The 22,911-nt window shown below is 45.8% G+C and overlaps 1 protein-coding gene across 4 annotated transcripts in view; it reads left to right on the top strand.

Annotated features, from left to right (window-relative positions):
* TMEM181 (transmembrane protein 181) overlaps positions 1-22,911 on the top strand; it is an 875,876-nt gene that overhangs the window by 775,979 nt on the left and 76,986 nt on the right. For all 4 annotated transcript variants that reach the window (XM_069607878.1, XM_069607881.1, XM_069607880.1 and 1 more), the window contains one exon: positions 10,900-10,982. In XM_069607878.1, the coding sequence (XP_069463979.1) occupies positions 10,900-10,982 (83 nt within the window). The remainder of the gene's footprint in view (positions 1-10,899; positions 10,983-22,911) is intronic.

Raw genomic sequence — 22,911 nt, forward strand, 5'->3', positions numbered from 1 at the left:
GTAACCTGCCACTTTCTCCACAAACTAGGCTTCTCCCTCAGTTACAAGAAGTCCCACATGATACCATCTCAAAAGCTCTAATTAATCGGAGCGGTTCTGGGTGCATCCTGTGGAAAAGCCTCGCCACCCGAGGTGAGGGCTCAACACATTCTACAGATTGTCACCAAATTTCAGAGTGCCCAGCGTCTTCCGGCCTTCGACTTTTTGCGCTTGCTCAGCCTCATGGCATCCTGCATTTTCCTGGTGCCTGACAATGAGATCCCTTCAATGGGCTCTCAGAACACAATGGTCTCAATTTATTTTCGGGCAGAATGACCTACTTCAGGTTCCAAGCAAGATTGCACAGGATCTCCTGTGGTGGGCCTGCGAGGACAGCATTCCGAAGGGGGAACCTTTTTGGTAGCCATGGCCAGAGATAACCGTAGTTGGACGCCTCACTTGCAGGGTGGTAAACCCACGCTGACAATCAACGGTTGTTGGTCTCCATCGGAGTCCAAACTACACATCAACCTTTTGGATCTGAGGGCGATCAGACTAGCGTAGATGGCTTTTCTGCCTTCTGCACAGGGAAAAAATGTCCTGATAATGACCGACAACACAGTGGCCATGTACTACCTGAACAAGAGGTGGTGTCCCTATCACTATGAAGAGAGGCAATGCAGCTCTTGTTCTGGGCAATTCAAGAAGGAATGTCCCTGTCAGCAGTTAATCTAGCTGGTGAGGAGAACACAAGGACTAGCTCAGGAAGTCCTTCAAGAGATCTTTACCCTTTGGGGAACGCCTCAAGTGGATCTATTTGCGTCCAGTGTCAACCGAAGTGCGAACTGTTCTGCTCCAGGGAATTTACCCCAAGAGTTCTAGGGGATGCGTTCGTGGTGGACTGGGAGTTTACACTTCTTTACGCGTTTCCTCCAATCCTAGTCATTCCTCGCGGGAATCAGGAGGTGGAGAAAGTTCAGGAAATCCATGTTCCTAATTGCTCCAGATTAGGCCAGGAGGATGTGTTAACCAAACCGTCTGGATATGTCCATTTGCCCTCCAATGCGTCTTCCACAAAGAGAGGACCTTCTCTCGCGAGAGGAGTGTCAGGTTCTCCATCCAGAGGTCAAGACACTCCACCTTCACGCATGGTTTCTGAGAGGTTGAGATATAAGGATTGGGACCTTCCAGATGACGTAATGGAGGTTTCGCTTTTTGTCAGAAGGCCAGCAACAAAATCATTATACCACTGCCATTGGAACAAGTTCTGCAGCTGGTGTAGGGAAAAGGATGTGTACCCTTTTCAGTGCGATACACCATTTTGTTATCTTTTGTGTTACATTTTGCAAATCTGGGACTCCAGATTGGAACAATTAAGGGTTATCTGGCAGCGCTTTCCATATTCAAGTGCACCTCGGAGGAGACCTACTTCAAAATACTGTTAGTAACTCTGTTTCTTAGGGGACTCACAAATGTGTTTCGTCCTACACCTTTCCGAGTCCCAACTTGGGACCTTAATTTGCTTTTAAAGTTTTTGATGTGTGCTCCTTTTGTTCCACTCTATTCCTGTCCATCAAGGTTGCTAACTTTCAAAACTATTTTGTTGGTTGCAATAACATCAGCCCACAGGGTGAGCGAGTTGCAGGCCTTATCCTGTAAACCTCTGTTTACCACCTTTTGCAAGGATAAGGTTGTCCTTCAAGTCAAACCCTCATTCCTACCTAAAACTGTATCCGATTACTATTTGGCACAGACAAATTGTGCTTTGAACCTTCTATCCACAACCTCATCCTGGCAAGGAAGAGGAAAGATTTCATAGACTCGACCCAAGGAGATCTCTAAGCTTTTATATTTCAAGAATGGCAAGCATGACCAACTCTTCATTTGGTATGCAGAACGTAAGCTAGGTCTGTCAGTTACCAAACCAACTTTATCCAGATGGATAATACTGGCTATTTCAGAGCTTTACAAGCTAGCTGGAAAAGATCCCCAGTAGGCTTAAAGGCTCATTCTACAAGGGGCATGGCAGCTTCCTCTGCCCTTCAAAGGGGAGTTTGATAAAGGATATCTACAAAGCAGTACCTGGTCTACTATCCACACTTTTACAAGACAATGTCTAGATACTTCTAACAGTGAGGGAAAAGTAAAAACATTTGAAATTCATACAACCTCCTCCAAAAATGTAATACTGCTATGTGAGTATCATAAGATGAGGAATACGTGAGAGGAAACAATCCATTCGAAGTTCAAGTTACTTACCCATGGTAACGTTCTTTCAATTGGATGTTCCTCCCACATATTCCTCATTGACACTCCCAACCTACTCCGCTGTAGAATTGGCAGGCATTAAACTTTACGCTCCTTTAAAGTCTGATAAAGTAAAGGCACTTAATAATGTCGTTAAGTCTGCATATGGGTGGCGTAAAAACAGAACTGAAGCCAATGGGCGCTTCACATGGTTTATATATACTCTACAATGACTTAAACCGAGATGGAAGCCCTTGAGGCACATCGGGCCGAGCTTGTCGACGCACCGCACCCACTGGCGAGAAGAATTCTTTTTCCAAAGCAGCTGAACCTGGAAACAAGGATCTAAGATGAGTGAAATATGTGAGAGGAACATTAAATCAAAAGAACGTTACCACAGGTAAGTAGCTTGTTAATCTACACACACGCACCACTCTCATTGCTTGTAAACAAAGCTGATCCTACAGCCATTCATGCACAGATTGCTGTAACGCAGTATTTTTTTGACTGCCTACGAATGGGTTCTATATCCCAAGCAGTCTATTGAAATAAATGATGCCAAATCCACCACCTGTGAGATAGCTCATTGTGACTTTACACTGGCTTCATATCCGCAGCAGCTCAGATTCAAGGCCCCTATAGGGGTGATGTTTAAAATGAAGTGTTTTTTTTAAAAGTTGCCGTCCTGGAACGGTATTGACAGTCGCATAAAGTAAGGGAACGATGAAGGATTGCCCCGGATAGTAAGGGAATGTTGTACCCTTTAGTTCCACGGCCATTTTGACCTCTGGACTTCGGTGTTGGGAGTGTCTGGTAGGCATCCCCACTCTGTGAAGGGCCTCCAAGACGTTCCTGGTGGCGGCGCTGCCCCTTGGCTTTCTCGCTGGTATAGGCATTTTGCAGCACTATGAGTGACAATCCGATCACAACTCCATATTCTGCCCCTGGGACATCTTTATTTGGTTAACTACTTTCTGAGGGATGTTGTAAGGAGAGGGTTTGTTCCCAGTCAGTGAAGTGAATGTACGCCACAGCTGGCAGTTTGGTTGAGCAGCAAAGTGCTGCGCAGGCTTATTGAAGCGTTTGTAAATAATATTCAAAAGACACTAATATCTCGACACTAATATCTCTCAGTTTAGCATGGTTGGAGAGGGTCGATGAAGATTAGTATTCTCTTGGTGCCCATTCACTAAAAAGGAGTTGTTTTTGTGCAGGGTGTGGCTTAGGAGAGCAAAGAATGACAAGATTAGAACAGTTATTCTTATGGGCAAAATCATGAGAAGGAATTGAAAAATGTGTAAAATAGCAAAACGACTAAAGAAAAATCTCTAGGAAGCTTTCTACTTAGGAGGTTTTGGCATAGTGTTTGATTCAAGTTAAAGGTGGGTATGTTTCCTATAATAGGCAGGGAAATGGTAAACTAGTTCAACAATCGCTCAGTCTCTGGGGTAGTTAGTCAGTGGCACTTCTCTGATCATGGCGCTGGTTCTCCAAGACCTTAGCCATTGCTCACCATTTTAGTCTTGACTGCATCACCTCATGGGACGGTAGATGGCTTCAGACGGTCATTGGACTTGTTGGGTCTGGAATGGTCCTGTGTAGTCTCACTCCCTTACCCTCTTTGCTTCCGGGAGGTATCTTGGGCTTTGCTTTCCCACCTTTATCAACTCTGCTGGTTATTGCACCCCATCTTGGATTGGTAGTTGCTGTAGCAAACCTCTGCCAGCTCCTGTCCTCAGTTCCTGAATAACGCTCTTCCTTCACCTGGATTCTCCCTCTCTATACTGGATCACTGGGTTACTCTGTAGCTGACCCTCTTAGTCCTTTGCTCCACTCTCAGGTCGGTATACTTCGCTCTTGCCCTTTTCCTCCTTGTTCCTCCCATCCCCTGCACCAGCTCGTCGTCCTCCACCGCCTGCTCTCTTGCCCTTTTCCTCCAACTTCTCAATTTCTTTCCATTCTTTAATACTCACTCTCGCTCCAGCTCTCTTCTCTCTAAGCTCTTAAACCAGCTCCCACGAAGAGGGTCTCGCCTCCCTCTCCCCATCCCCCACAAAGCTAGGGAAGTACTGGCACTTTTTTTATAGTGGGTGTAATAAGTTGGGTCAATAGCACTCAGATTGGTTGCCCCATGTCTTCAGTGGTTTCCCACACCCTGATTGTCCCTTGCCAACCTCCTCCGCTTGCACGTATGCCCTTCTCATCCTGATCTCTAGGTGAGGAGTTTTCATTGATTAGTTTCTGTGCCCACCATCTTGGTTTCAGGCAGAAGTCCCATGGCTGCTTCCTGAACCAGTGATGTGAAGTTTGAGAGGAATAGACTCCCTCTTCTTGGATCATGTGCGTTAATGTGAATGCTGTAGATCACGTTAATAGTTTATCATTTTGATGTTTGGCTGTCAAATCTAGTCTGCTATCCATGTTTGCCTTTGTACCCATTTGGCACATGCATGTGCTCACAAACGTTGGGCAGGCTAATGTAAGGAAGGCATGGTATCAACAACAGACACAATAGATGCAAGTTTTGAAAACCTTTTATTTTTGTATTTGCTAAGGTTGGGAAAATTCCTAACTGGCCCTAATTCTAGAATGGGAGTATTCTCGATCATTAAACAAATAACATCCAAGTCAAAATAAAAATGCCTATACTAAAAAGAAAAAAATTAATAAATAAATTTCCCTCCTTAGTTTACAGATGTGTAAAAGGGATGTCAAAAGGAAAAATACTGTCTTAAAATGTCACAATGACTTTGGTGGTAACTCCCTTCCCCATGTTCAGAAGCACAGCAACTCGGATGTTTCTTACAAGGATAGGTGGCTGACAGAGTTCTATCCACCTGGCACACTTTGGCTTACTGGTACAATTCAACAGTTCAGGCTTGGGATTCACTCTTTTGACAGTTCCATACATTATTTAGGTTTCGTCCACTTTGCCATAAATATGCAGTTCAACTCTTACTTTACCACACAATTCAACCCAGGCTTCCCTCTGCCGGGCTCAAGCCCGTCTTTCTTTTCACATTCAACTTTCACTTTAGCACAGTTCTGCACAGGCTTCCCTCCGCTGGGCTCAAGTATGTCTTTCCTCTCTGTGGGGTTCCTTTCCCCACATTTTGTTTCATCCAGCTTTTATCTGTCGAAGACTTTCAAAACTGCAAGGATTTTACGTGTACCTCTACATGACCACTTCGACAATTTGTCAACCTTCATCAACTCACAAAACAGATGCTTCTTGCTACTTGTAGTTTCCTAGAATTATTTCTTTACTTTGCCCTCATGACGTCTTTAAATGTCCATATCTTCGCTTTTCACTTTATCAACTCCTATTCGGGATCGCAGTTACTTTCTTGCCCTTGTTTCCTGCTTTATCACAACTTCAAATATTTCAGACTTTTGAATGTGCGATTCCGCGTCGCAGGACCACTCTGTTACTTTGTATACTTTCATTACACTTCTCCATTACGTGGTTTATCGGCACACGCGCAACCTTCAACTCTTAGTCACTTTTGCTTTTAAAACACACCGGCCTTTGTTGCCTTTGATAACTCACTAATCGTGTTAATTGGGGTTTCTTCAACGCCTTTCATGTGGCAGTCCAGTCGTTAACAATACTGTGATGCTGTAATTGCATTGGAGGGGACAGGATCTCCATGTCCTTGTCCTGTACTCCCTTATGTGTGTTCTGTTTTCTGTACAGGAGTCCATGTTCGACTCCTGGCAGTGCAGCTCTTCCTATTTTTGTTTGTGGTGAACAGAGGCCCTTGGGATACCCTTATGTTACCCAGGGGTGGGGGTTACAACCCTGTATCACTAGTGTGTTTTTGGGCACCTGTGTGTGTTGCCCACAGAGCAGGGTATGGGCTGGTGGTAGCTCCATGCTGAATTTGACAGTTGCTCTGAGGATCCTCCATTTTGGGATACCCAGGCCCTGGATTCCTGATAGGAGGCAAGATGGCCCCTTGGTTTCGATTACCTTGTTTTCCCAAATTCCTGGGAAGCCTTGACTCTGTCCCTTCCCCTGGCTGGCTGTTGGGTGGAAGAACCATGTATGGCATTGTGGGGGAAGTCCAGGCCAGACTGGCTAGAGCCTTCCCAGTGACTGTATGTTGTGGGTACACCCTTGGAGTGGGACCTAGATGAATGGAGTTTGTGACCATGTTATGGGGGTCTGGTATCTGTGTGTGTGACACGAGGAATGAGACAGCCCTGCCTGAAACTGACATGAATGCAGTGTGGTGTGCTGAAAGGCTGGCTGCTTGCCCCAATCAACATTCCTTGTCATGGGTGTTTTGGTGGAAGTGAATGGCCTGAATGGACTGTGAGCCTGATTCGCTGCCTGTCTGCATGAATGCCCTTCTGACTGATTGGCTGACTGAGCTTGGCTCAGCAGTGTGACTGAGGGACATATGTGCATATCTGGGGACCTCTCACTTTCCACTTTGTTCAGAAATCGAAACTTGAAGCTCATCCTTGAAGCCCAGCTGGAAGAAGGTTGGCTGTTGCTTTCTGTCTACGAAATCGAAAAGCTTTCGAGTCTGTCAAGGGACTGATCCAAGAGAGGACCTGGCTAGGAGGCCTCTCCCCGAGCTACAAGGGAACATCATGCAGAAGCTGATCTTCGAGGCACCATGGACGCCAGTCCCGAAAGGCTGTCGCCAAAGACGGGGGTCCACTGAGAAATCTTGAAGTAAAGCACCGGGACATCGTGGCTGGGGTTCGGAGGATTGCCTTAACCGATGGAAGCCCGTCGAATCGTGTTGCCCAGAAGCAGGTACAGTTTGACTCTGTGCTCCTCGACGACTGGAGCCGCAAAGCTGCACCTTTGCCTAAGAACATTTGAACAAAGGGCTCCCTTGCCATCACCGCCAACCACTTTGTCCCGGAGAAAGTAGAGGTCGTTGACGACAGGTGGGTTTCCCACCACCTGAAGTCCACAAAGGCGCTGACGAGTGAAGATCGAAATCCAGCCGTGGTAGTCTCTATTGTAGATGCCGACGCCTGCTGCCTAGCCTACATTCTTCACCGGTTCTTCTTTGCGGCACTGGTCTCTTTACACCGAGGTGCACCACACGCCTCGTCTTTTGCAGGGCGACCACGATCGATCGTCAACGAGAACCGCGAAGGTCAAAGCTGCTGTCTCGACGACGGTGTTCACATCTTCGAGGAATATCAACGCCCTGTGGCTCCTGCTTTAAAGGGAGTCACTATTCTAACTTGAGTACATAGGGGTAGTTGGACATTTTAACCAGAAAACAAGACCATTTTAAACATTAATGGACTGAACTTGTTAATACACTTTATCCACCCCCTCCCCAAACTGGTTGCCCCTGTGGGGGGATGGGTGTCCTCACTCAGAACTGCCTCTAGGTAGAGGTCAGGATTCTGCCATTGTCTAACCTAACTTGCCATTTTTCCTATCATCTATGCTGATGCACATTGGTATGACTTGTATGGCATCGTAACTGTCTGCAGTTGATGCCTTTTAAAGGAGTCAATAGCTAAGTGTATTACTACATATACATGTATATATTTGCCATATTAGACTTGCCAGAGTACAAAGTGTGTTTTAATTGATGTGTATGTATCTTGAACGTTATATATATATAGAACTGTTAGTACATAAGTGTGTGGACATTCCTTTGTGGGGGGCTTGCTGGGCTACACTACTTAAGAACCAGCCTGCTTCACCTCCTGAGAGCTTAAGCCTTGGTTGCTCGTCTATAGCTACCATATAGAGAACCTTGGCTGGGGTGCTCTGTGCTTCTACTCTGTCATATAGCAGGAGTACAGATACCCCCTCTAGTCTATAGAAATACCTGCTCTGCTCCTTCCCAACTCCGCCGTTTACCCGGGAGGGTAGTGGGCCACCTTGAAGTATGTTGAAGGTATATTCTTTTGCCTCACTCTGTTTCAATCCTGGAGCACTTACGGCTTCCCGAAAGTATGGAATTCTCGCCTGGCTCTCCCTCGTTCTCTGCAACTGCCCATCAGCCCCTTGGCCTTCCAACTTTGATAGCCTGGTTTGCATCAGCCCCGTAAGAGCTGCTCCTTCTCGTACCCAGCCTCACTCTGTGTGCTTGTGCGTGCCACCTTTTTATCCTGACAGGGAGTGTTAACAAGTTGAAGGTGAGTATGTAGTTAGGATTACATGCCTGACTCTGCCTGGTCTCGTTAAAGGGGCAGAGCCATAGCTAGTCAGTAGAGGTAATCTTCCTGGCCTCACTACTCATCTTCCTCGGCTCAGTAATGCTGTCAGTGTGAAGTGGGTAGGAATTATGGGAGCTGTCGTTTCCCATAAAATAAGTAGGTATAGGGGTTAGATGAGTTGTGAAAAAAGGGGATACCATGGCTCACCATCAGGTGCTTCTCCCCCAGGACCCAGGTGATCCTACTTCACTTATCCACCCCCAGGGTCAGGATCCAAAAGCGATTCCTTTCGCTGACCACCGGAGTACGTGATCCCCAGGTACTAGGTTGTGAAACACTCTCTGGTTTTTCGCACTAGGCAGGTATGTTTTTCTGTGTGTGTGTGCGCGCGCACATGTGTCAGAGAGACTATGGCTCGTAGCTACTTATTTTGTGGTCCGTTTTAGATGTTTTGTGCTACAATTCCCATGATCCTTCATCACTGATTATATTGTGTAGCGATATTGAGAGTTATCCAAAATGTTTGGAGGACCACGTGAGTAACAATACTATGGATCCTCTATTGGCTATCTGTGAGAGGTACTTGTGCCCTAGGTCTCTTGCCAGCCCTGGGAAGACTAGGAGTGCTTGGGGGACATTACCAGAACTTCCACTACTAAGCTATTATGGGAGGAGTGACTAGTCAGATGTGGGTGGAGATACTTGATGAAGCAAATCACTTGTCACACTTTGCTTAGCTTTGTTCCAAACCACTATTGCATCGCAACTAGAACTGTCTGGAGGTATCGGTGCACAAACGGGTGCGGTTCCACTCATCTTGCCTTTTATCAAAATGCTTGGGAAAGTTTTCCACCTGCCAGCTTCACTGCTTGAGTACCACCAACAAAGTGGGTAATACCATTCTTAAAGCACTTGGAATTAATAGTAAATATCATGAAAGCGTAATATTAGTTCTAGGTCTAGATCCTTAGTGGTCATCGCTTCAAAAACCCTGAAAAACCTTCTTGACTCAAGTGCCAACTCGGAGGTTGTTACCTGGCTGCTTAAAAAGTACATGTTGTCAGCTACCAATTTAAAGTGGGTTTTGAACCACCAAGTAGGCTCTGCAACGTGTCCTTTAACACTCATAAATGGTAGGTAGTCTGCTTCCTATATTAGAGGTTGGGGATCCCAGTGATATCCATCCTTGTGTCAGGTCAACCGTAAACTCTCCTCATTACCTATTTTATGTCTATGCTTAAATGGTGCTTTGGCAAATGCTTTACTACTGGATTCGAGAAACATTTTGTGGTGGTTTGTATACGTATTCCTGCTAATCTTAGTGATTCGAGAGATAAGATCGCCCATCTGACACAATAGTTCCTGGTTCTTGTTTAGTCTTTCCTTTTGGAATTCTTCACAACTCAACATGGAAAATCTTCGCTCTTCCTCTTCCTCTCCCTCTCCTCCCTCTCCCTCTTTCTTCCCCCTCCCTCTCTCATTCGTGAAACCTAGTATTCAGGTAAACTTCATCCAGTTGAGATACCCACAAATTGTGTTTTTCAAATCTAGTGCTCGCCCACCTCCATGCATGTTGTCCAGCACTGGGACTACAGGTTCAGCTTATAATGCCTATTTCCAAGCTTGAAAGTTCATTATTGCTTTGCTGGTAAACAATGTGCTTCCACTTTGACATGACCAGAACTCCCATGAGTCTAGAGGAATGAATGGGGAATGAATGACTGTAATGCAAGATAAACTATGGCACGCGATGTATACTTACTTTCTGGGGCAAATGCAGTAAGCAGATTGTAGTTCGACCACCTCAGAAATTGCAGTAGAATTGAGTACTTTATATAAATAATAATAAATAAAGAAAATGGTCTCTTGTAGAGTTCAGATGGATTTTCCTCAGACTCCATCACATAAAACATTCTAAGTGGATAAGTCTACAGTTCTCCGAAGTTAGACTACATTGTTTATTTCGCTGATCGCATTGAGCGCTAGATAAGGAACAGGAACATTTTGTATGTGTGTGTGCGCGTTGTATTGATTGTAAATGATTTAAAGAGTTTGACGGGGAATTAATTTGTTGTATTAAAACAAAATCGATCGATTGGAAAACACATTTGAATCATATTAGGTTATTTAACCTTGTAAACGGGTATTGAAGAGCTGGAAATCAGATTTCAAACGTGTTAACCATTTCTGTTTGACTTTTAGCTATGTTGCATATTTTGCATATTTATCTACATGCCTGTTCATCTTCCCGTTAAGTTAATCCGCATTTCTGATTTTATGGTTCATGTGGCAATTCAGATTTAATCCTGGAAAGAGAAGAGTAAGTCTTAATTATGCATGATTCATTTTTGTGATCGGCCCCAGTATTTAAATGATCACAAATGTGAATATGCTATTGCCAAATATACATTCTTCTAGTGTTCTTTATTGTATCCACCGTAGAAATATTCTTTTAACTGTTAATGTTTGTTACCTGTCGTCGCCTGGGGAATATACTTATATTTATTTTCCTGTTTTTTTTTTCAGCATCGTTATACTCTACCTAAGGTTTGGAGCAAGAGTTCTGCAGGATAACTTTGTAGCAGAGTTGTCAACTCACTATCAGAATTATATCCTTTATTGTGAAATGGTTGTGGCTTGTTTAAACACATGATTCTGTATTACAGGGCTTAATGCTAACCATTCCCTCTAGCTATCCTGATAATTAGACAATAGTAAAATCCCATCTGCGCTGAAACTATTTCTTCTAGCTTAAGAATGGAGAGCTTTGCTCGGATAGTGGTGCCTTTGCATCTATAAAACAGTTGTTTGTGAGCTACTCCTCCTGATCCTTGAGGTCTGGCGTCATGAATTTTGCATGGAATATTCTTTATTGCATTGCCGAATTAATGCACCTATTTCTAGCTTGATGGGTCATCCCATTCCCAAGATAATTACTTTTTTGTTTTTTCGTCATTACCTTTTGTGGTGTTCTGCGCACCGTCTACAGGTCATTTGTATAAAGTGCTAATCGCGCTGTCTGTGCTAAACTGGTCTTGTAGTTTGTTTGGTTTTTTTCAGTTTTATTTTTTAGGAGTTAATCTTTCTTTTTATTGGTTTGTTTTGCAGTAAACTTGATACATGTTCATTTCACTAATTAATTGAACACCACATTTTTATTTACCTCCGATTTTAATTCTCACCTGAATGTCCTATTTGTACGCTTACTCTTATTTGTGTGTTTAGCAGCGAAAATGGCCACCACTACTAACACTGCAAATAATCAGACTAAGCATACATATATGATTTTGAAGGGATTGTGTCCTCCAACGTATTCCTTATCTTGATAGATTACATCCCAGCTTGCTGGCCTCGGAATTTATTTCAGTAGCAGGCGCTCCGCATTGACGTCCCTCGAGCTGGTGTCCCTGGACAGCCACCGTCTTGGCACCGACGTCATCGTGCGTATACATAGACTTACGCAGCGACCGTTGCTCAGTTCTGTTTTTCCGCGCTTCGTGGGCCTCGGAATCGTGTCGCTCAGTTCTTTCTTCAAGTAGATTCAATTTATTCCTCGAAGATATCATCTTTATTCGAATGGCTTCCTCATCCGAACCGTCGACCCCACGGTCCGGCTTCAAAAAGTGTCGCGATTGTGGAAGAACATGTCGTTGACGGATCCTCACAGGATCTGTTTGTGGTGCCTGGAATCTGAGCATCACAGTTCGGAATGCGAGGACTGTATATCCATGACGGCGAAAGTCTTGATGGAGCGTAAGGGTAAGCTAGAAAGAGGTAAGACTCTTAAAACGTCTACTCCTTCGAAAGTTTCTTCGGTAGAGTCGAGACATTTGTCTCCTCGTCGTCACAGGAAACATTCCCCTTCAAGGTCTCAAAGCGGTTCCCATCAGTCTTCAAGATCGAAACAGTCGGAAAAAGAGGCGTTGTAGATCTCCCTCTTCTTAGTCGTCTTCCGTTTCCCCAAAACACAGCTCTCCAGCTAAGTGGGAGGAATTCCGTAAGAAAATGCTTAGCGTCTTCGAGAAAGCGTCCTCGACCCCCTCGGAGATGGCTAAAGGTAAGACCCGAAAAATCGCCGCGAGTTGTTGCACCCGGCAAAAGAAACTGCCAGAGAGTGTCATAAACCCTCGAGTAAAGGCAGTAAAACCGCGTCATCTACGCTGTCGTCAAAGGTTTCTTCGACTCATAAATCTGTGTCATCGATGCCTTTGTCGAAGGATCAGTCGACGCATAAATCGGTTGCTTCGACACCGTCTTCGACGCCACTGTTGACTCCGATAAAAGACAGACCTACTACTGTTTCTACATCTCAGTCAGTAGAGGTGCCGAGGACTTCAACCATGTCCTCGAGGATGCCGTCGACAACTTCGATGACTCCGAGTAGGATACCGATCCTCTCGAATACTTCGAGGTCTCTTCAAACTTTTTCGACTCCTTTTGTGGGTTTGTCGAAGCCTTTGACTTCCACAGCGACAACTTCGACTTTTTCTCAACCGGTGACAACAAATTTGGCCCCTTCTGCTCTAGAAATGGGTTTTAAACCATACCCTAGGTCTGATTATTTTAGAGCTTTGTCCTCTATATATGAGGAAGGAGGATTCCGACCATGAGAGACCCTTTGGGTTGCAAAGGACCACAACAACCATACCAGAGGAATTGATCTCTGAAGAGAACAGATTAAAGGATCTTCAAGACTCTTTACATGAGGCAAGTGGTTTAGATACTTCTCCAGAAGTACAATTTGTTAAACCAGACCCTGGAGGGTTCTGATGGCCAGAATAATAGAGTTCATGGTGTGGTCTACACCTTCTTTTCAGCAGGAATACCTTATTGACATTTTAGTTAAAGGTCCACAGGAAAATCCTGTTGTTCCTTTTCATACTGCACTGCAAAGAAAAATCTCTGCTAATTGGGAAACTCCTGAAGTTATCCCAGTAGTTAACTATCTGCCAAATACAGGGTATCTGCTTCAGACCCTGAATATTTGAGCAAACATCCAACTCCAGAGAGTTTGATTGTACAAGCAGCAACTTCATCAAACAGTAGATCTGCAGCATACCCTTCTATTCCACAAGACAGGGATGATAAAAGGTTCAACGCTAAGTTAAAAAATGTCTTTTCCGCATGTAGCATGGCGCTTAAATCTATTAACGCCACTTGCACGCTTTCAAGATTCAGCCATACACTTTGGGAGTGTGCTTCATCTGCGACTGACTGTCTGCTGGAAGGAGAGGAAAGGGAAGCATTTTTAAACATCATTAAAGATGGGAAAGATTCAATGTGCAAGTCCCTTCAAACAGGCATTGATTCTGCTGACAGTATCAGCAGGTCCATGGCGGCAAGTACTACAATCTGCAGATTTGCGTGGTTGCGAAAGTCTGGTTTTGCTCCAGATGTACAGGCCAGACTTTTGAACATGCCCTTTGACGGCACTTTCTTATTTGGTAAGAAGGCTGATCACAGCCTGGAGAAGTTACAAACATCTAAGGCAGCAGAGAAATCTCTTGGAGCTGCAATCCGTCAGACCCCGAATCGCCCTTCAGGAACCTCCTGGAGGGGTAGGTCCTTTCGCTTTTACTCCGTATGCGGAAAAGGCAGAGGACAGCCAGCTCAAAGGGGCCAAAAAACGATTCACCCGTGGTGGACGGGTTAAAGGTACAAAAGCCGCAGCAGCAGCAGGTGCCACTTTACCCTTGGCATCTGCGTCCGCCGCTTCTAAACCCCTCTGAGGTCTCTCCTCACAAGACACCAGTAGGGGGCAGGTTAACTCAACATCTGGCGGAATGGCAGGCTGTTACGTCAGATGCTTGTGCATTGGAGACAGTTGCCCAAGGTTACTGCCTGCTTTTTCTACACACCCCTTAGAGTCATCCACCGGGGAACAACTCTTTGAAGTTTCTAGATCCTCTCCTTCTGCAGGAGATTCTAGACCTGCTAGAGAAGGGTGCCATAGAACCGGTACCTGCAGTGGAGAAGAACAAGAGTTGGTATTCCCCCCAACTTCCTAGTACCGAAGGAGGACAGAGGACTGAGACCCATCTTGGACTTACGAGAATTGAACAAATTCCTCAAACTGTTCTCCTTTCAAAATGTTCTCCCGACAGGCCCACCACCGAAGGTCTCAAGCCACTCTATCTGGGACCTGAAGGAGATCTGTCATTCTTCCTGAGAATTGCGACCATTGGCTTCTTAGTGCCCACTGGAGGGATCTCATTCTCAGGCGAGCCTCTGGCACTAGGAAGATTCAGGATGCCATGAGGCCCATCAACCTCAAAAAGTCGAAGGCTGGAAGACGTTGGGCATTTTGAAACTTGGTGACCATCTGCAGAATATCTTGAACCCTCACCTCTGCTGGTGAGACTTTCCCCAGGGAAGTGTCCACGACCGCTCCAATGAACTGGAGTCTCTGTAATGGTATCATCTGTGACATCTTTAAGTTGAGGTAGAAGCCCAGTTTGTGAAGGAAGTGGCAGACATAATCTAGCTGGATCTGAGCTTGTTCCGAAGATACTGCTCAACCAATCGTCCAGGTAGGGGTAGGCGTGGATCCCTTCCCTCCTTAGACTTGCAGCCACTACCGACATTAGCTTGGCGAAGACCCTCGGGCGGAGGTCAGCCCAAATGGCAGAACTCAAAATTGATAGTGAGAGATGCCAATTGCGAACCTCAGTTATTTCCTGTGTTTGAGATGGATTGGCACATGGAAATAAGCATCCTGAAGGTCTAGAGATACCAACCAGTCCTGAAGCTGGAGGACCTGAAGGATCTGAGAGAGAGTTACCATCTTGAACTTGTCCTTCCTTGGCAAGCATGGCCAGAGATAACAGTAGTCACGGATGCCTCACTCACGGGGTGGGGAGCCCATGCCAACGACTTGACCATCAGCGGTCGTTAGTCTCCATCGGAGTCCAGACTACATATCAACCTGTTGATGCCATCTGTACAAGGGAAAAATTTCCTAATAATGACGGACAACACAGTGGCCATGCACTACCTCAACAAAACAGGAGGTGTAGGATCACTGCCACTGTGCAGAGAGGTAATGCATCTCTGGTTTTGGGCAATTCAAGAAGGAATCTCTCTATCAGCAGTTCACTTAGCCGGAGAGAAGAACTTGACAGCGGATGCCCTGAGCAGGCAGAGCACAGTCTCCCACGAGTGGGAGCTAGCTCAGGAAGTCCTTCAAGAGATCTTTGCCCTTTGGGGAACCCCTCAAGTGGATCTGTACGCCACCACTATCAACAGGAAGTGCAATCAGTTTTGTTCAAGGGAATGTCCCCCGAGAGGAGCTCTAGGGGACGTGTTTGTTGTGCACTGGGAGTTTCCACTTCTTTACGCCTTTCCTCCAGTCCCTGTCATTCCTCAGATAATCAGGAGGATGAGAAGATTCCGGAAGACTATGATCCTAATTGCCCCAGACTGGGCCAGGAGAACGTGGTACCCGGACCTTCTGGACATGTCCATCTGGCCTCCGATTAGTCTTCCGTAAAGAGAGGATCTTTTCTCGCAGAAGGGAGGTCAGGTTCTCCATCCAGACATCAGAACACTCAACCTTCACGCTTGGTTTCTGAAAGGTTGAGATACAAGGATTGGGACCTCCCGGATGACGTCATGGAGGTGTTGCTTTCGGCTAGAAGGCCAGCAACAAAGACTTTATACCGCTGCCGGTGGAACAGATTTTGCAGCTCGTGTAGAGAAAAGAATATCGTACTCCTTTTGAACCACTCCATTCTTGTTCATTAAGATTTCTCACCCTTAAAACAGTCTTACTAGTGGCTCTAACATCTGCCAGAAGAGTGAGTGAATTGCAAGCTCTTTCTTGCAAACCTCCTCATACAGTTTTTCACAAAGACAAAGTTGTCTTACAAGTGAAGCCTAATTTCCTCCCAAAGGTGGTCTCTGAATTCCACATCACTCAGAAGATAACCTTACCTTCATTCTATCCTCCTCCCCATCCAGGGAAAGAGGAAGAGAGGTTAGATAGGCTGGATCCTAGGCGTGCCTTGAGATTTTAGATCAGACTTACTAGGATAAGGCAAGCAGACCAACTGTTTATAGGTTATGCAGGACACAAATTAGGATTGCCAATCACAAAACAGACCATTTCAAGATGGATTATTTTAGCCATTCTAGAATGCTACAAATTGGCAGGGAAAGAGCCCCCTCAACACCTTAGGGCTCATTCAACCAGGGGTATCGCAGCCTCTTCGGCTCTCCAAAGAGGAGTACCGATTCGGGACATATGTGCGGCTGCCACATGGTCGTCCGCACATATCTTTACAAAATTCTACAATCTGGATTCCTCTTCTAGCCAGGAGACAAGATTTGGCAAAGCTGTGTTACACTCTGTTCATTCTTAAAGGGAAATATTCCAATTTTACTCCCACCTCCTTTTTCACATCACTGCTATGGGAGTCTATCAAGATAAGGAATACGTCGGAGGACACAATCACTTCGAAGAACAAGTTACTTCTTACCTTGTAACTTTCTTTCGATAGGATGTTCCTCCGACGTATTCCTTATCGCCCCTCCAATCCATCCCCGCAGTAAAACTTCCCTTGTAGTTGCAGTTTACACTCCTTCAAGGTCAATAACCAATTCAAGCACAGCTAAATTTCAAGCTTCAAAACGGAACGGAGCAACGGTCGCTGCGCGAGTCTATTTATACACACAATGACGTCGGCGCTGAGACTGTGGCTGTCGAGGGACACCAGCTCGAGGGACATTGACGCGCAGCGCCCTCTACTGAAAAAAATTCCGAAGCCAGCAATCTGGGATGTAATCTATCAAGATAAGGAATACGTCGGAGGAACATCCCATCGAAAGAACGTTACAAGGTAAGAAGTAACTTGTTCCTTCATGTGAGACTTTAAATCAGAGAAATGAAAATTTGGTGTTCAATCAACATGTATTGCATTTTTCATTTGTGACAAACAATATTCATCTTCTGTGGCATATGAAATCAAATCTGAGAATGGACATCCGGGGTGAAGCTGTGTTCTTATGCTAGTTATCCATATCTTTCAATTGCAGGAAGATCGGCAGTTCACCGTATCTGAAACAGGCAGTCCATTCTGCCAGTATACGACCAGAGTCCTCAATCTCTGTGCACCGCCAAAATCCTTTACCAGTGTCATAGTCAGGTTTGACCTTTATTTAGCCAGTAACGTGTCATGAAGCTGAGTGGAATCATTGAGACATTGTGACGCTTTGGGAGTTTTAACAGGGCTGATTTATATGGGATGGTTGCAACAATTGGGGCAAGTTAGGAAAAAGTAAAAAAGGATGGCGTCTCATTATGTTTCCAATAACAAAGTCTCTGGATACGACAATTCTTTCTAGAATGTATACATAAACTGGAGTCCAGCAAAGTCTTCGCTAAATGTATTTGCAATTCTTACTAACTCCCATTCTGTGATGGAGTGCCCACCCCCCACACTTTTCTTGACTCCTGGTGATGAATGGGTCTTAGGAGAACCTTCATGTGGGCCTCAGCCCCACTGCATGCTTGCATGCTAGTCCGGTGTAGATGTACAGGGTTAGAGCTAGGTAAACAAAACATGAGGCCTATATTTCCACCCTTGAGATGAACATTGATGCAGGGCTGCAGGTTGGGTTTTATCCTCTTCTCCCTCTGATTTTCGTGTGGTCCTGTCTCTAGTCCCCAGCACCCGGTCACCTTTTGTGTTCGAGTCTAAACGGGCTTGTGCCTATGGGGGCCTCCTATGCCTCCTCTCCTCTCCCCTACACTATACTCCTGCTTCTGCACTTCAATGCTCCTCCACATGTTTGTGCCTACGCCCTTCCTCAACTTCTGGTCAGGACTGTAGTGTGCCTACTTTTCCTTGACTCCTTTTGCCTCCTCTTCTCCTGCTACTTTTTTGTCTTTGACCTCCTCCTTTGGACTCTCCTCTCCTGCTATGGCTCACATCCTGCTCCAAAATACTCTCCTCTTGTACCATTTAGCTACTTCCAGCCTCCCCTCTTCTTCTTCCTCTGTGTTGTACTCTTTCCCTCCACCTTACTCTTTCCCTCCACCTTACTCTTTCCCTCCACCTTACTCCTACTGATGTCTTCTGTTTCATTACCAGCACAGTCTCCTTGTTCTTTATCCATTCCGCATCCTTGTTCTTTACCCCTTTCTTCACTTTATTGTTCCTTAGCACCTCATTCACATTGTATTTGAGTAACAGGAAGGTTCTTGCAGGTCGGAAATGGCATGCATAGGAGACAGTACAGAGGACTGAGGCAGTCCATGGGCCGGCTTACCTTATAAATAGGTAGGTTAACATGTGAATGAGGGCAAGGCGGTTGGCGAGAGTATAGCATGGAGGGTCATAATCCAGGGACAAAGACAAGGGACCGCTATAAATAGACCAGATGTGACATAGTGCCACAACAGCATTTCGGCTTTCAGTGCCTTGATTGGGATAACCATGGTAGGATCAGAGTGGGGTCAGTACATGGATGTGAAGTCTGTTCCAAGGCATAGGAGTGGGTTTTCATCACGTTTGGAACATTTCAATTGATGGGCTGGCTTTGATTAGGCTAAGGCATTCCAGTGGAGGGTGTGGAATCTGGAAGCAGTGACGAGAGCAAGTGACTTTGAGGTTGAGGAGAGAGGATTGCATGGAGGTAGGAGGGGGGGGTTAAAGAGAAATGCAATCAGTTATGTAGGAAGGAACAATTTATTTACTTATTTATTTATTAAATTTATATAGCGCGCAGGCAGCCCAGGGGCATTGTGGCACTGTTACTTGCAAGGAAGACTTAGTTACAATGTGAGCAGGTTGTGCCTTGGGTTACAGTAAGGCAGTGACCTGTGATCAGATATATCACATAATACATCATACAATACAATTATGAGGGCTAGGCCATGTAATTGTTAGATGAACAGGGTCGTTTTCAGGGTTTTCCGAAAGGCGGTCAGTGAGGGTTCAGAGCGCAGGGAGCTAGGGTGGGTGTTCCAGTGTATGGCAGCAAGGTACGGGAAACTGGAGCCCCCTGCTCTGGTCCTTTTTACCCTGGGTACTGAGAGCATGCTGGCATAGGGTGATCTAGTGGGTCTTGTGGAGGAGACCAGGTGGATCCTCTGCGAAAGGTACATTGGGGCGGCAAGATGGACACATTTGTGGGTGATGCTTAGAGCCTTGAATAGGATCCTCTCCTTTATGGGGAGCCAGTGGGAAGCTTTTCTGGCAGCGGTGATGTGCTCTCTCTTGGCAATGCCTTGTGCAGCGCGTAGGGCACTGTTCTGTATTACTTGGAGCTTCTCAAGATTTTTGTTGGAGGTCCCAAGGAAAAGAATATTGCAGTAATCAAGTCGCGAGCCGGTTATGGCCCTGGCTATGTTAGTGCAGGTGTCTTTTGACAGATAAGGTCTGATTGCGTTAAGGAGTTTTGCATGGTAGGCGGCCGAGGAGGCAATGGCGTTTACTTGTCTGGTCATGGATAGATTGGAGTCTAAGTAGACGCCTAGTGTTTTTACCGTGTCAAGTACTGGGATCGTGATTGAGTCACTGGTGAAATGGCTGAACTGAGCGTCAAGTTTCTTGATGGTGTCAGGGGAGCCTACGAGTAGGAGCTCAGTTTTGTCGGAGTTAAGGCAGAGTCCGTTGATGGCCATCCATATTTGAATTGTGTTGTAGTACAATACTGGATGAATTTTCAGATGAGTAACAAGAATTTAAAGAGCAGTTCTACAAATCAAGCCATCATGGTGATGTGGCAAGACTAGGTATGGGAGGCGCTTTTGAAAGGTTGTGACAGGTTTGTGTAGCAAAGTTGAGAACCTTGTTGAGTGTAGAGGATTGAAATGGGAAGACCAAGTTGATGTCTGAAACAGTCCAGCTTACTGTGGACAAGGTTTGATATGATTGTCTTGGTAGAGTGGAAGGTTGAGGTATGGGCACATTATTCTTGTGTTGAGGTTGCACCAGCCTGTAAAGGCTGTTGCCAAGATAAATGGTTGCAGTTTAAGTACTCTCGAAGAGGGCCTCAAGGTAAAATGAGGTCAGAAGGGGACAGTGATGGGCGTGAGACTAGGGATAGCAATAGAGGCCGGGAGAAAGAGGACTCTGTTTTTGCTTGGGTTTAGCATTAGGCAGCGTAGAGCCACCCAGTGGCGGATGTTAGTGAGGCCCTAAGTGATGTGTTCAGTTAGAGTGGGGGGTGCAGGAGGGAAAGGAGATGGTAGGTACTCTGAATCTTGTTGACAAATTGGTGATATTGTACGTCAAAGGAAAAGATACGTTTGCCCAGTGATGAGGCATAGTGGGTGAACAGGAGTGGGCCGAGGATTGAGCATTGCGGGACAGTCTGTCAGGGGTGTAGAGGTAGGAGGTGTGGAGTTTCGTGAGATGGAGAAGGAGCAGTCAGAGTCGTTAAGTGCCAGCCAAGTGAAGTGTGATTTCTTTGTAACCCAAGGAGGGGAGTGTCCGGGCAAGGAGGAATGAGCAAGAGTGTTAAAGGCTGTGGAGAGGTTGAGAAGGATGAGTATGGAGCAGAGGTGACATGGATGAGTAGTGGTTAGGAAGTTTGAGACATGGGTGAAGGCTGTTTCGGTGTAGTGTTAGCTTCAGAAGCCTGATTTCAGGGGACTTCAGTGTGTCTGGTCCTCAAGATTGTTGACAATTTCTTTGAAGACAAACCCTTTGAAGGATTTTCGAGTGATGAGGTAAGAGGGGGACAGTATGGTAGAAACTGAAACAGCTGAGGGTTTCTTGATCATGGGGAGGACCGTGGTTAGCAGACAAGAGGATATTGAGGTTGATGGGGAGGGATTGAAGTGGGAGAAGTAGGAACAGGTGCATAGGTGAAAGCTATTTGATTAATTGTGGTGCAAAGAGGACCATAGGAACACAGGACAGGAGGCTGGATTTGCAGAACATAGGACAGGTAGGTGGTAGGGGGTGAAAGCACAAGCATGGCAGCATTTCTATAGGTGGTGAATGGTGTATTGCATTCATCAAAGGCATGTTTGATGGAGGAGGGAGAGTTTGCAGGACAGACTAAACGCCAGTAGCTATGGGGCCATCAAGTTGGTATTCAACTTCCCTTTGGTGAGGATGGAATGGGTGAAGAACGGGGAATGGAGGTAGTGAAGTGGGTCCGTGAGTAATGTATGAGGGGGCTTAGATGGAGAGAGCCGATGAGATTGTGGGATTTACCACTAGTGTGGGTTCGAAGGTTGTGTGAGCTGATCTGATGAACTCCATTTGTAATTAGTGAGTCGTGATAAAGTTAGTTTGCCGTCACCCCGTAAGACCCACAGTTATTTGTTGGAATTGCTTCAAGTAGTAGGTCCAGTCCAGAGAAAAAGAGCTGGGGGTGCGTAATGGGAAACAGATGGAGAAGAGGATGATGGGTGGTGGAAGAAGGAAGTTGGACAGAGATTTGCTCAGAGGGGGGCAGAACACTTCCATCTCAATATTCCTTTTTCTCACTCTGCATCAGTTGGGTACCTAACGGAGACCTTCGAATGAGCACTCACGTGGCACCCGACCACTCTGTGATTGGTATCTTTTCTTGGCGTCCCAAAGTTCAATTATACATTTCAACTATCCTTTTGGTTTTCCATTATATTCGCGTCGCTCATCACAACACCTCACACAGTTCTCTTTATACAGTGTTGCTACTTGGTTCAAAACACAAGATGGTTTGGTATCAGTCTCTCTGATTCACCGGCTGTGCTGTCTTTTTTGACGTGGCTTTGTTGTAGGAGCCAAGGACAGTACCACAGCGGCAATCACTCCTCCCCGCCTTGGTTATAGATGCAGCAGTCCCCTGTGTACCTCTGACACACTGTGCAGGTTTGATCAGCCTTAGTTCCTGGTCTTAGGTTTCTTACTTTCCAAGGCTCACGAAAGTAAGTCTTTAGAGGTCAAGGGTACTTCCTTCCTTGCGACCCTCTGTTCTCACCACCTTTCTCCTTGTATTAAACTGCCATCTTGGAACTGCTGTTTCCTCGTGTGCTTTCATGCTCCCCCTTTTATCCGTGTGGGGAAGTGTGATGGAGGTCAGGCATGTGTAATGATCCATAATAACCCGACCATGGTGTTGACATGTCTGGTACACAGCTCTGGTGTCTGTTGTCACTCACTGTGAACTGTCCATGAGAAAGTGTTTGTGTTGGGAAAGGGGAGGGAGGGTGTTTGGTTCCTAGGTATCATACCGCGTCTCACCCTCTGGTGTCCCACTTCCACTCCCCGAAGAACCCTCATCCAAGTGAGCCTCCCGCACTGGCCCACCCTTAGGAACTGGATCCAAAAGCGATGGCCTTGTTATGGCCACCTGGATGACAGATCCCCGGGGACTAGCAGGTGAGACACCTTTAGATTTCCCCATAACACATGGGCAAAAGGCAATGATACATTTACTTCCCTTAAAAAATTCAGGATTGGGCCAAAAACAGAGCAAAAAGAATGGGGTGAGCTGCAAAAAGAAAATCTTTCCTAACAATGAGGATCGCTGGGTTGTTTCAGGTGATGAAAATGTAAATGCTGTGATTTAGCACTGGTTACTTATGTGGCTTCCCAG

The sequence above is a fragment of the Ambystoma mexicanum genome, chromosome 4q, assembly GCF_040938575.1.
Source record: "Ambystoma mexicanum isolate Mex_15411 chromosome 4q, UKY_AmexF1_1, whole genome shotgun sequence".
Lineage (NCBI taxonomy): Eukaryota > Metazoa > Chordata > Amphibia > Caudata > Ambystomatidae > Ambystoma > Ambystoma mexicanum.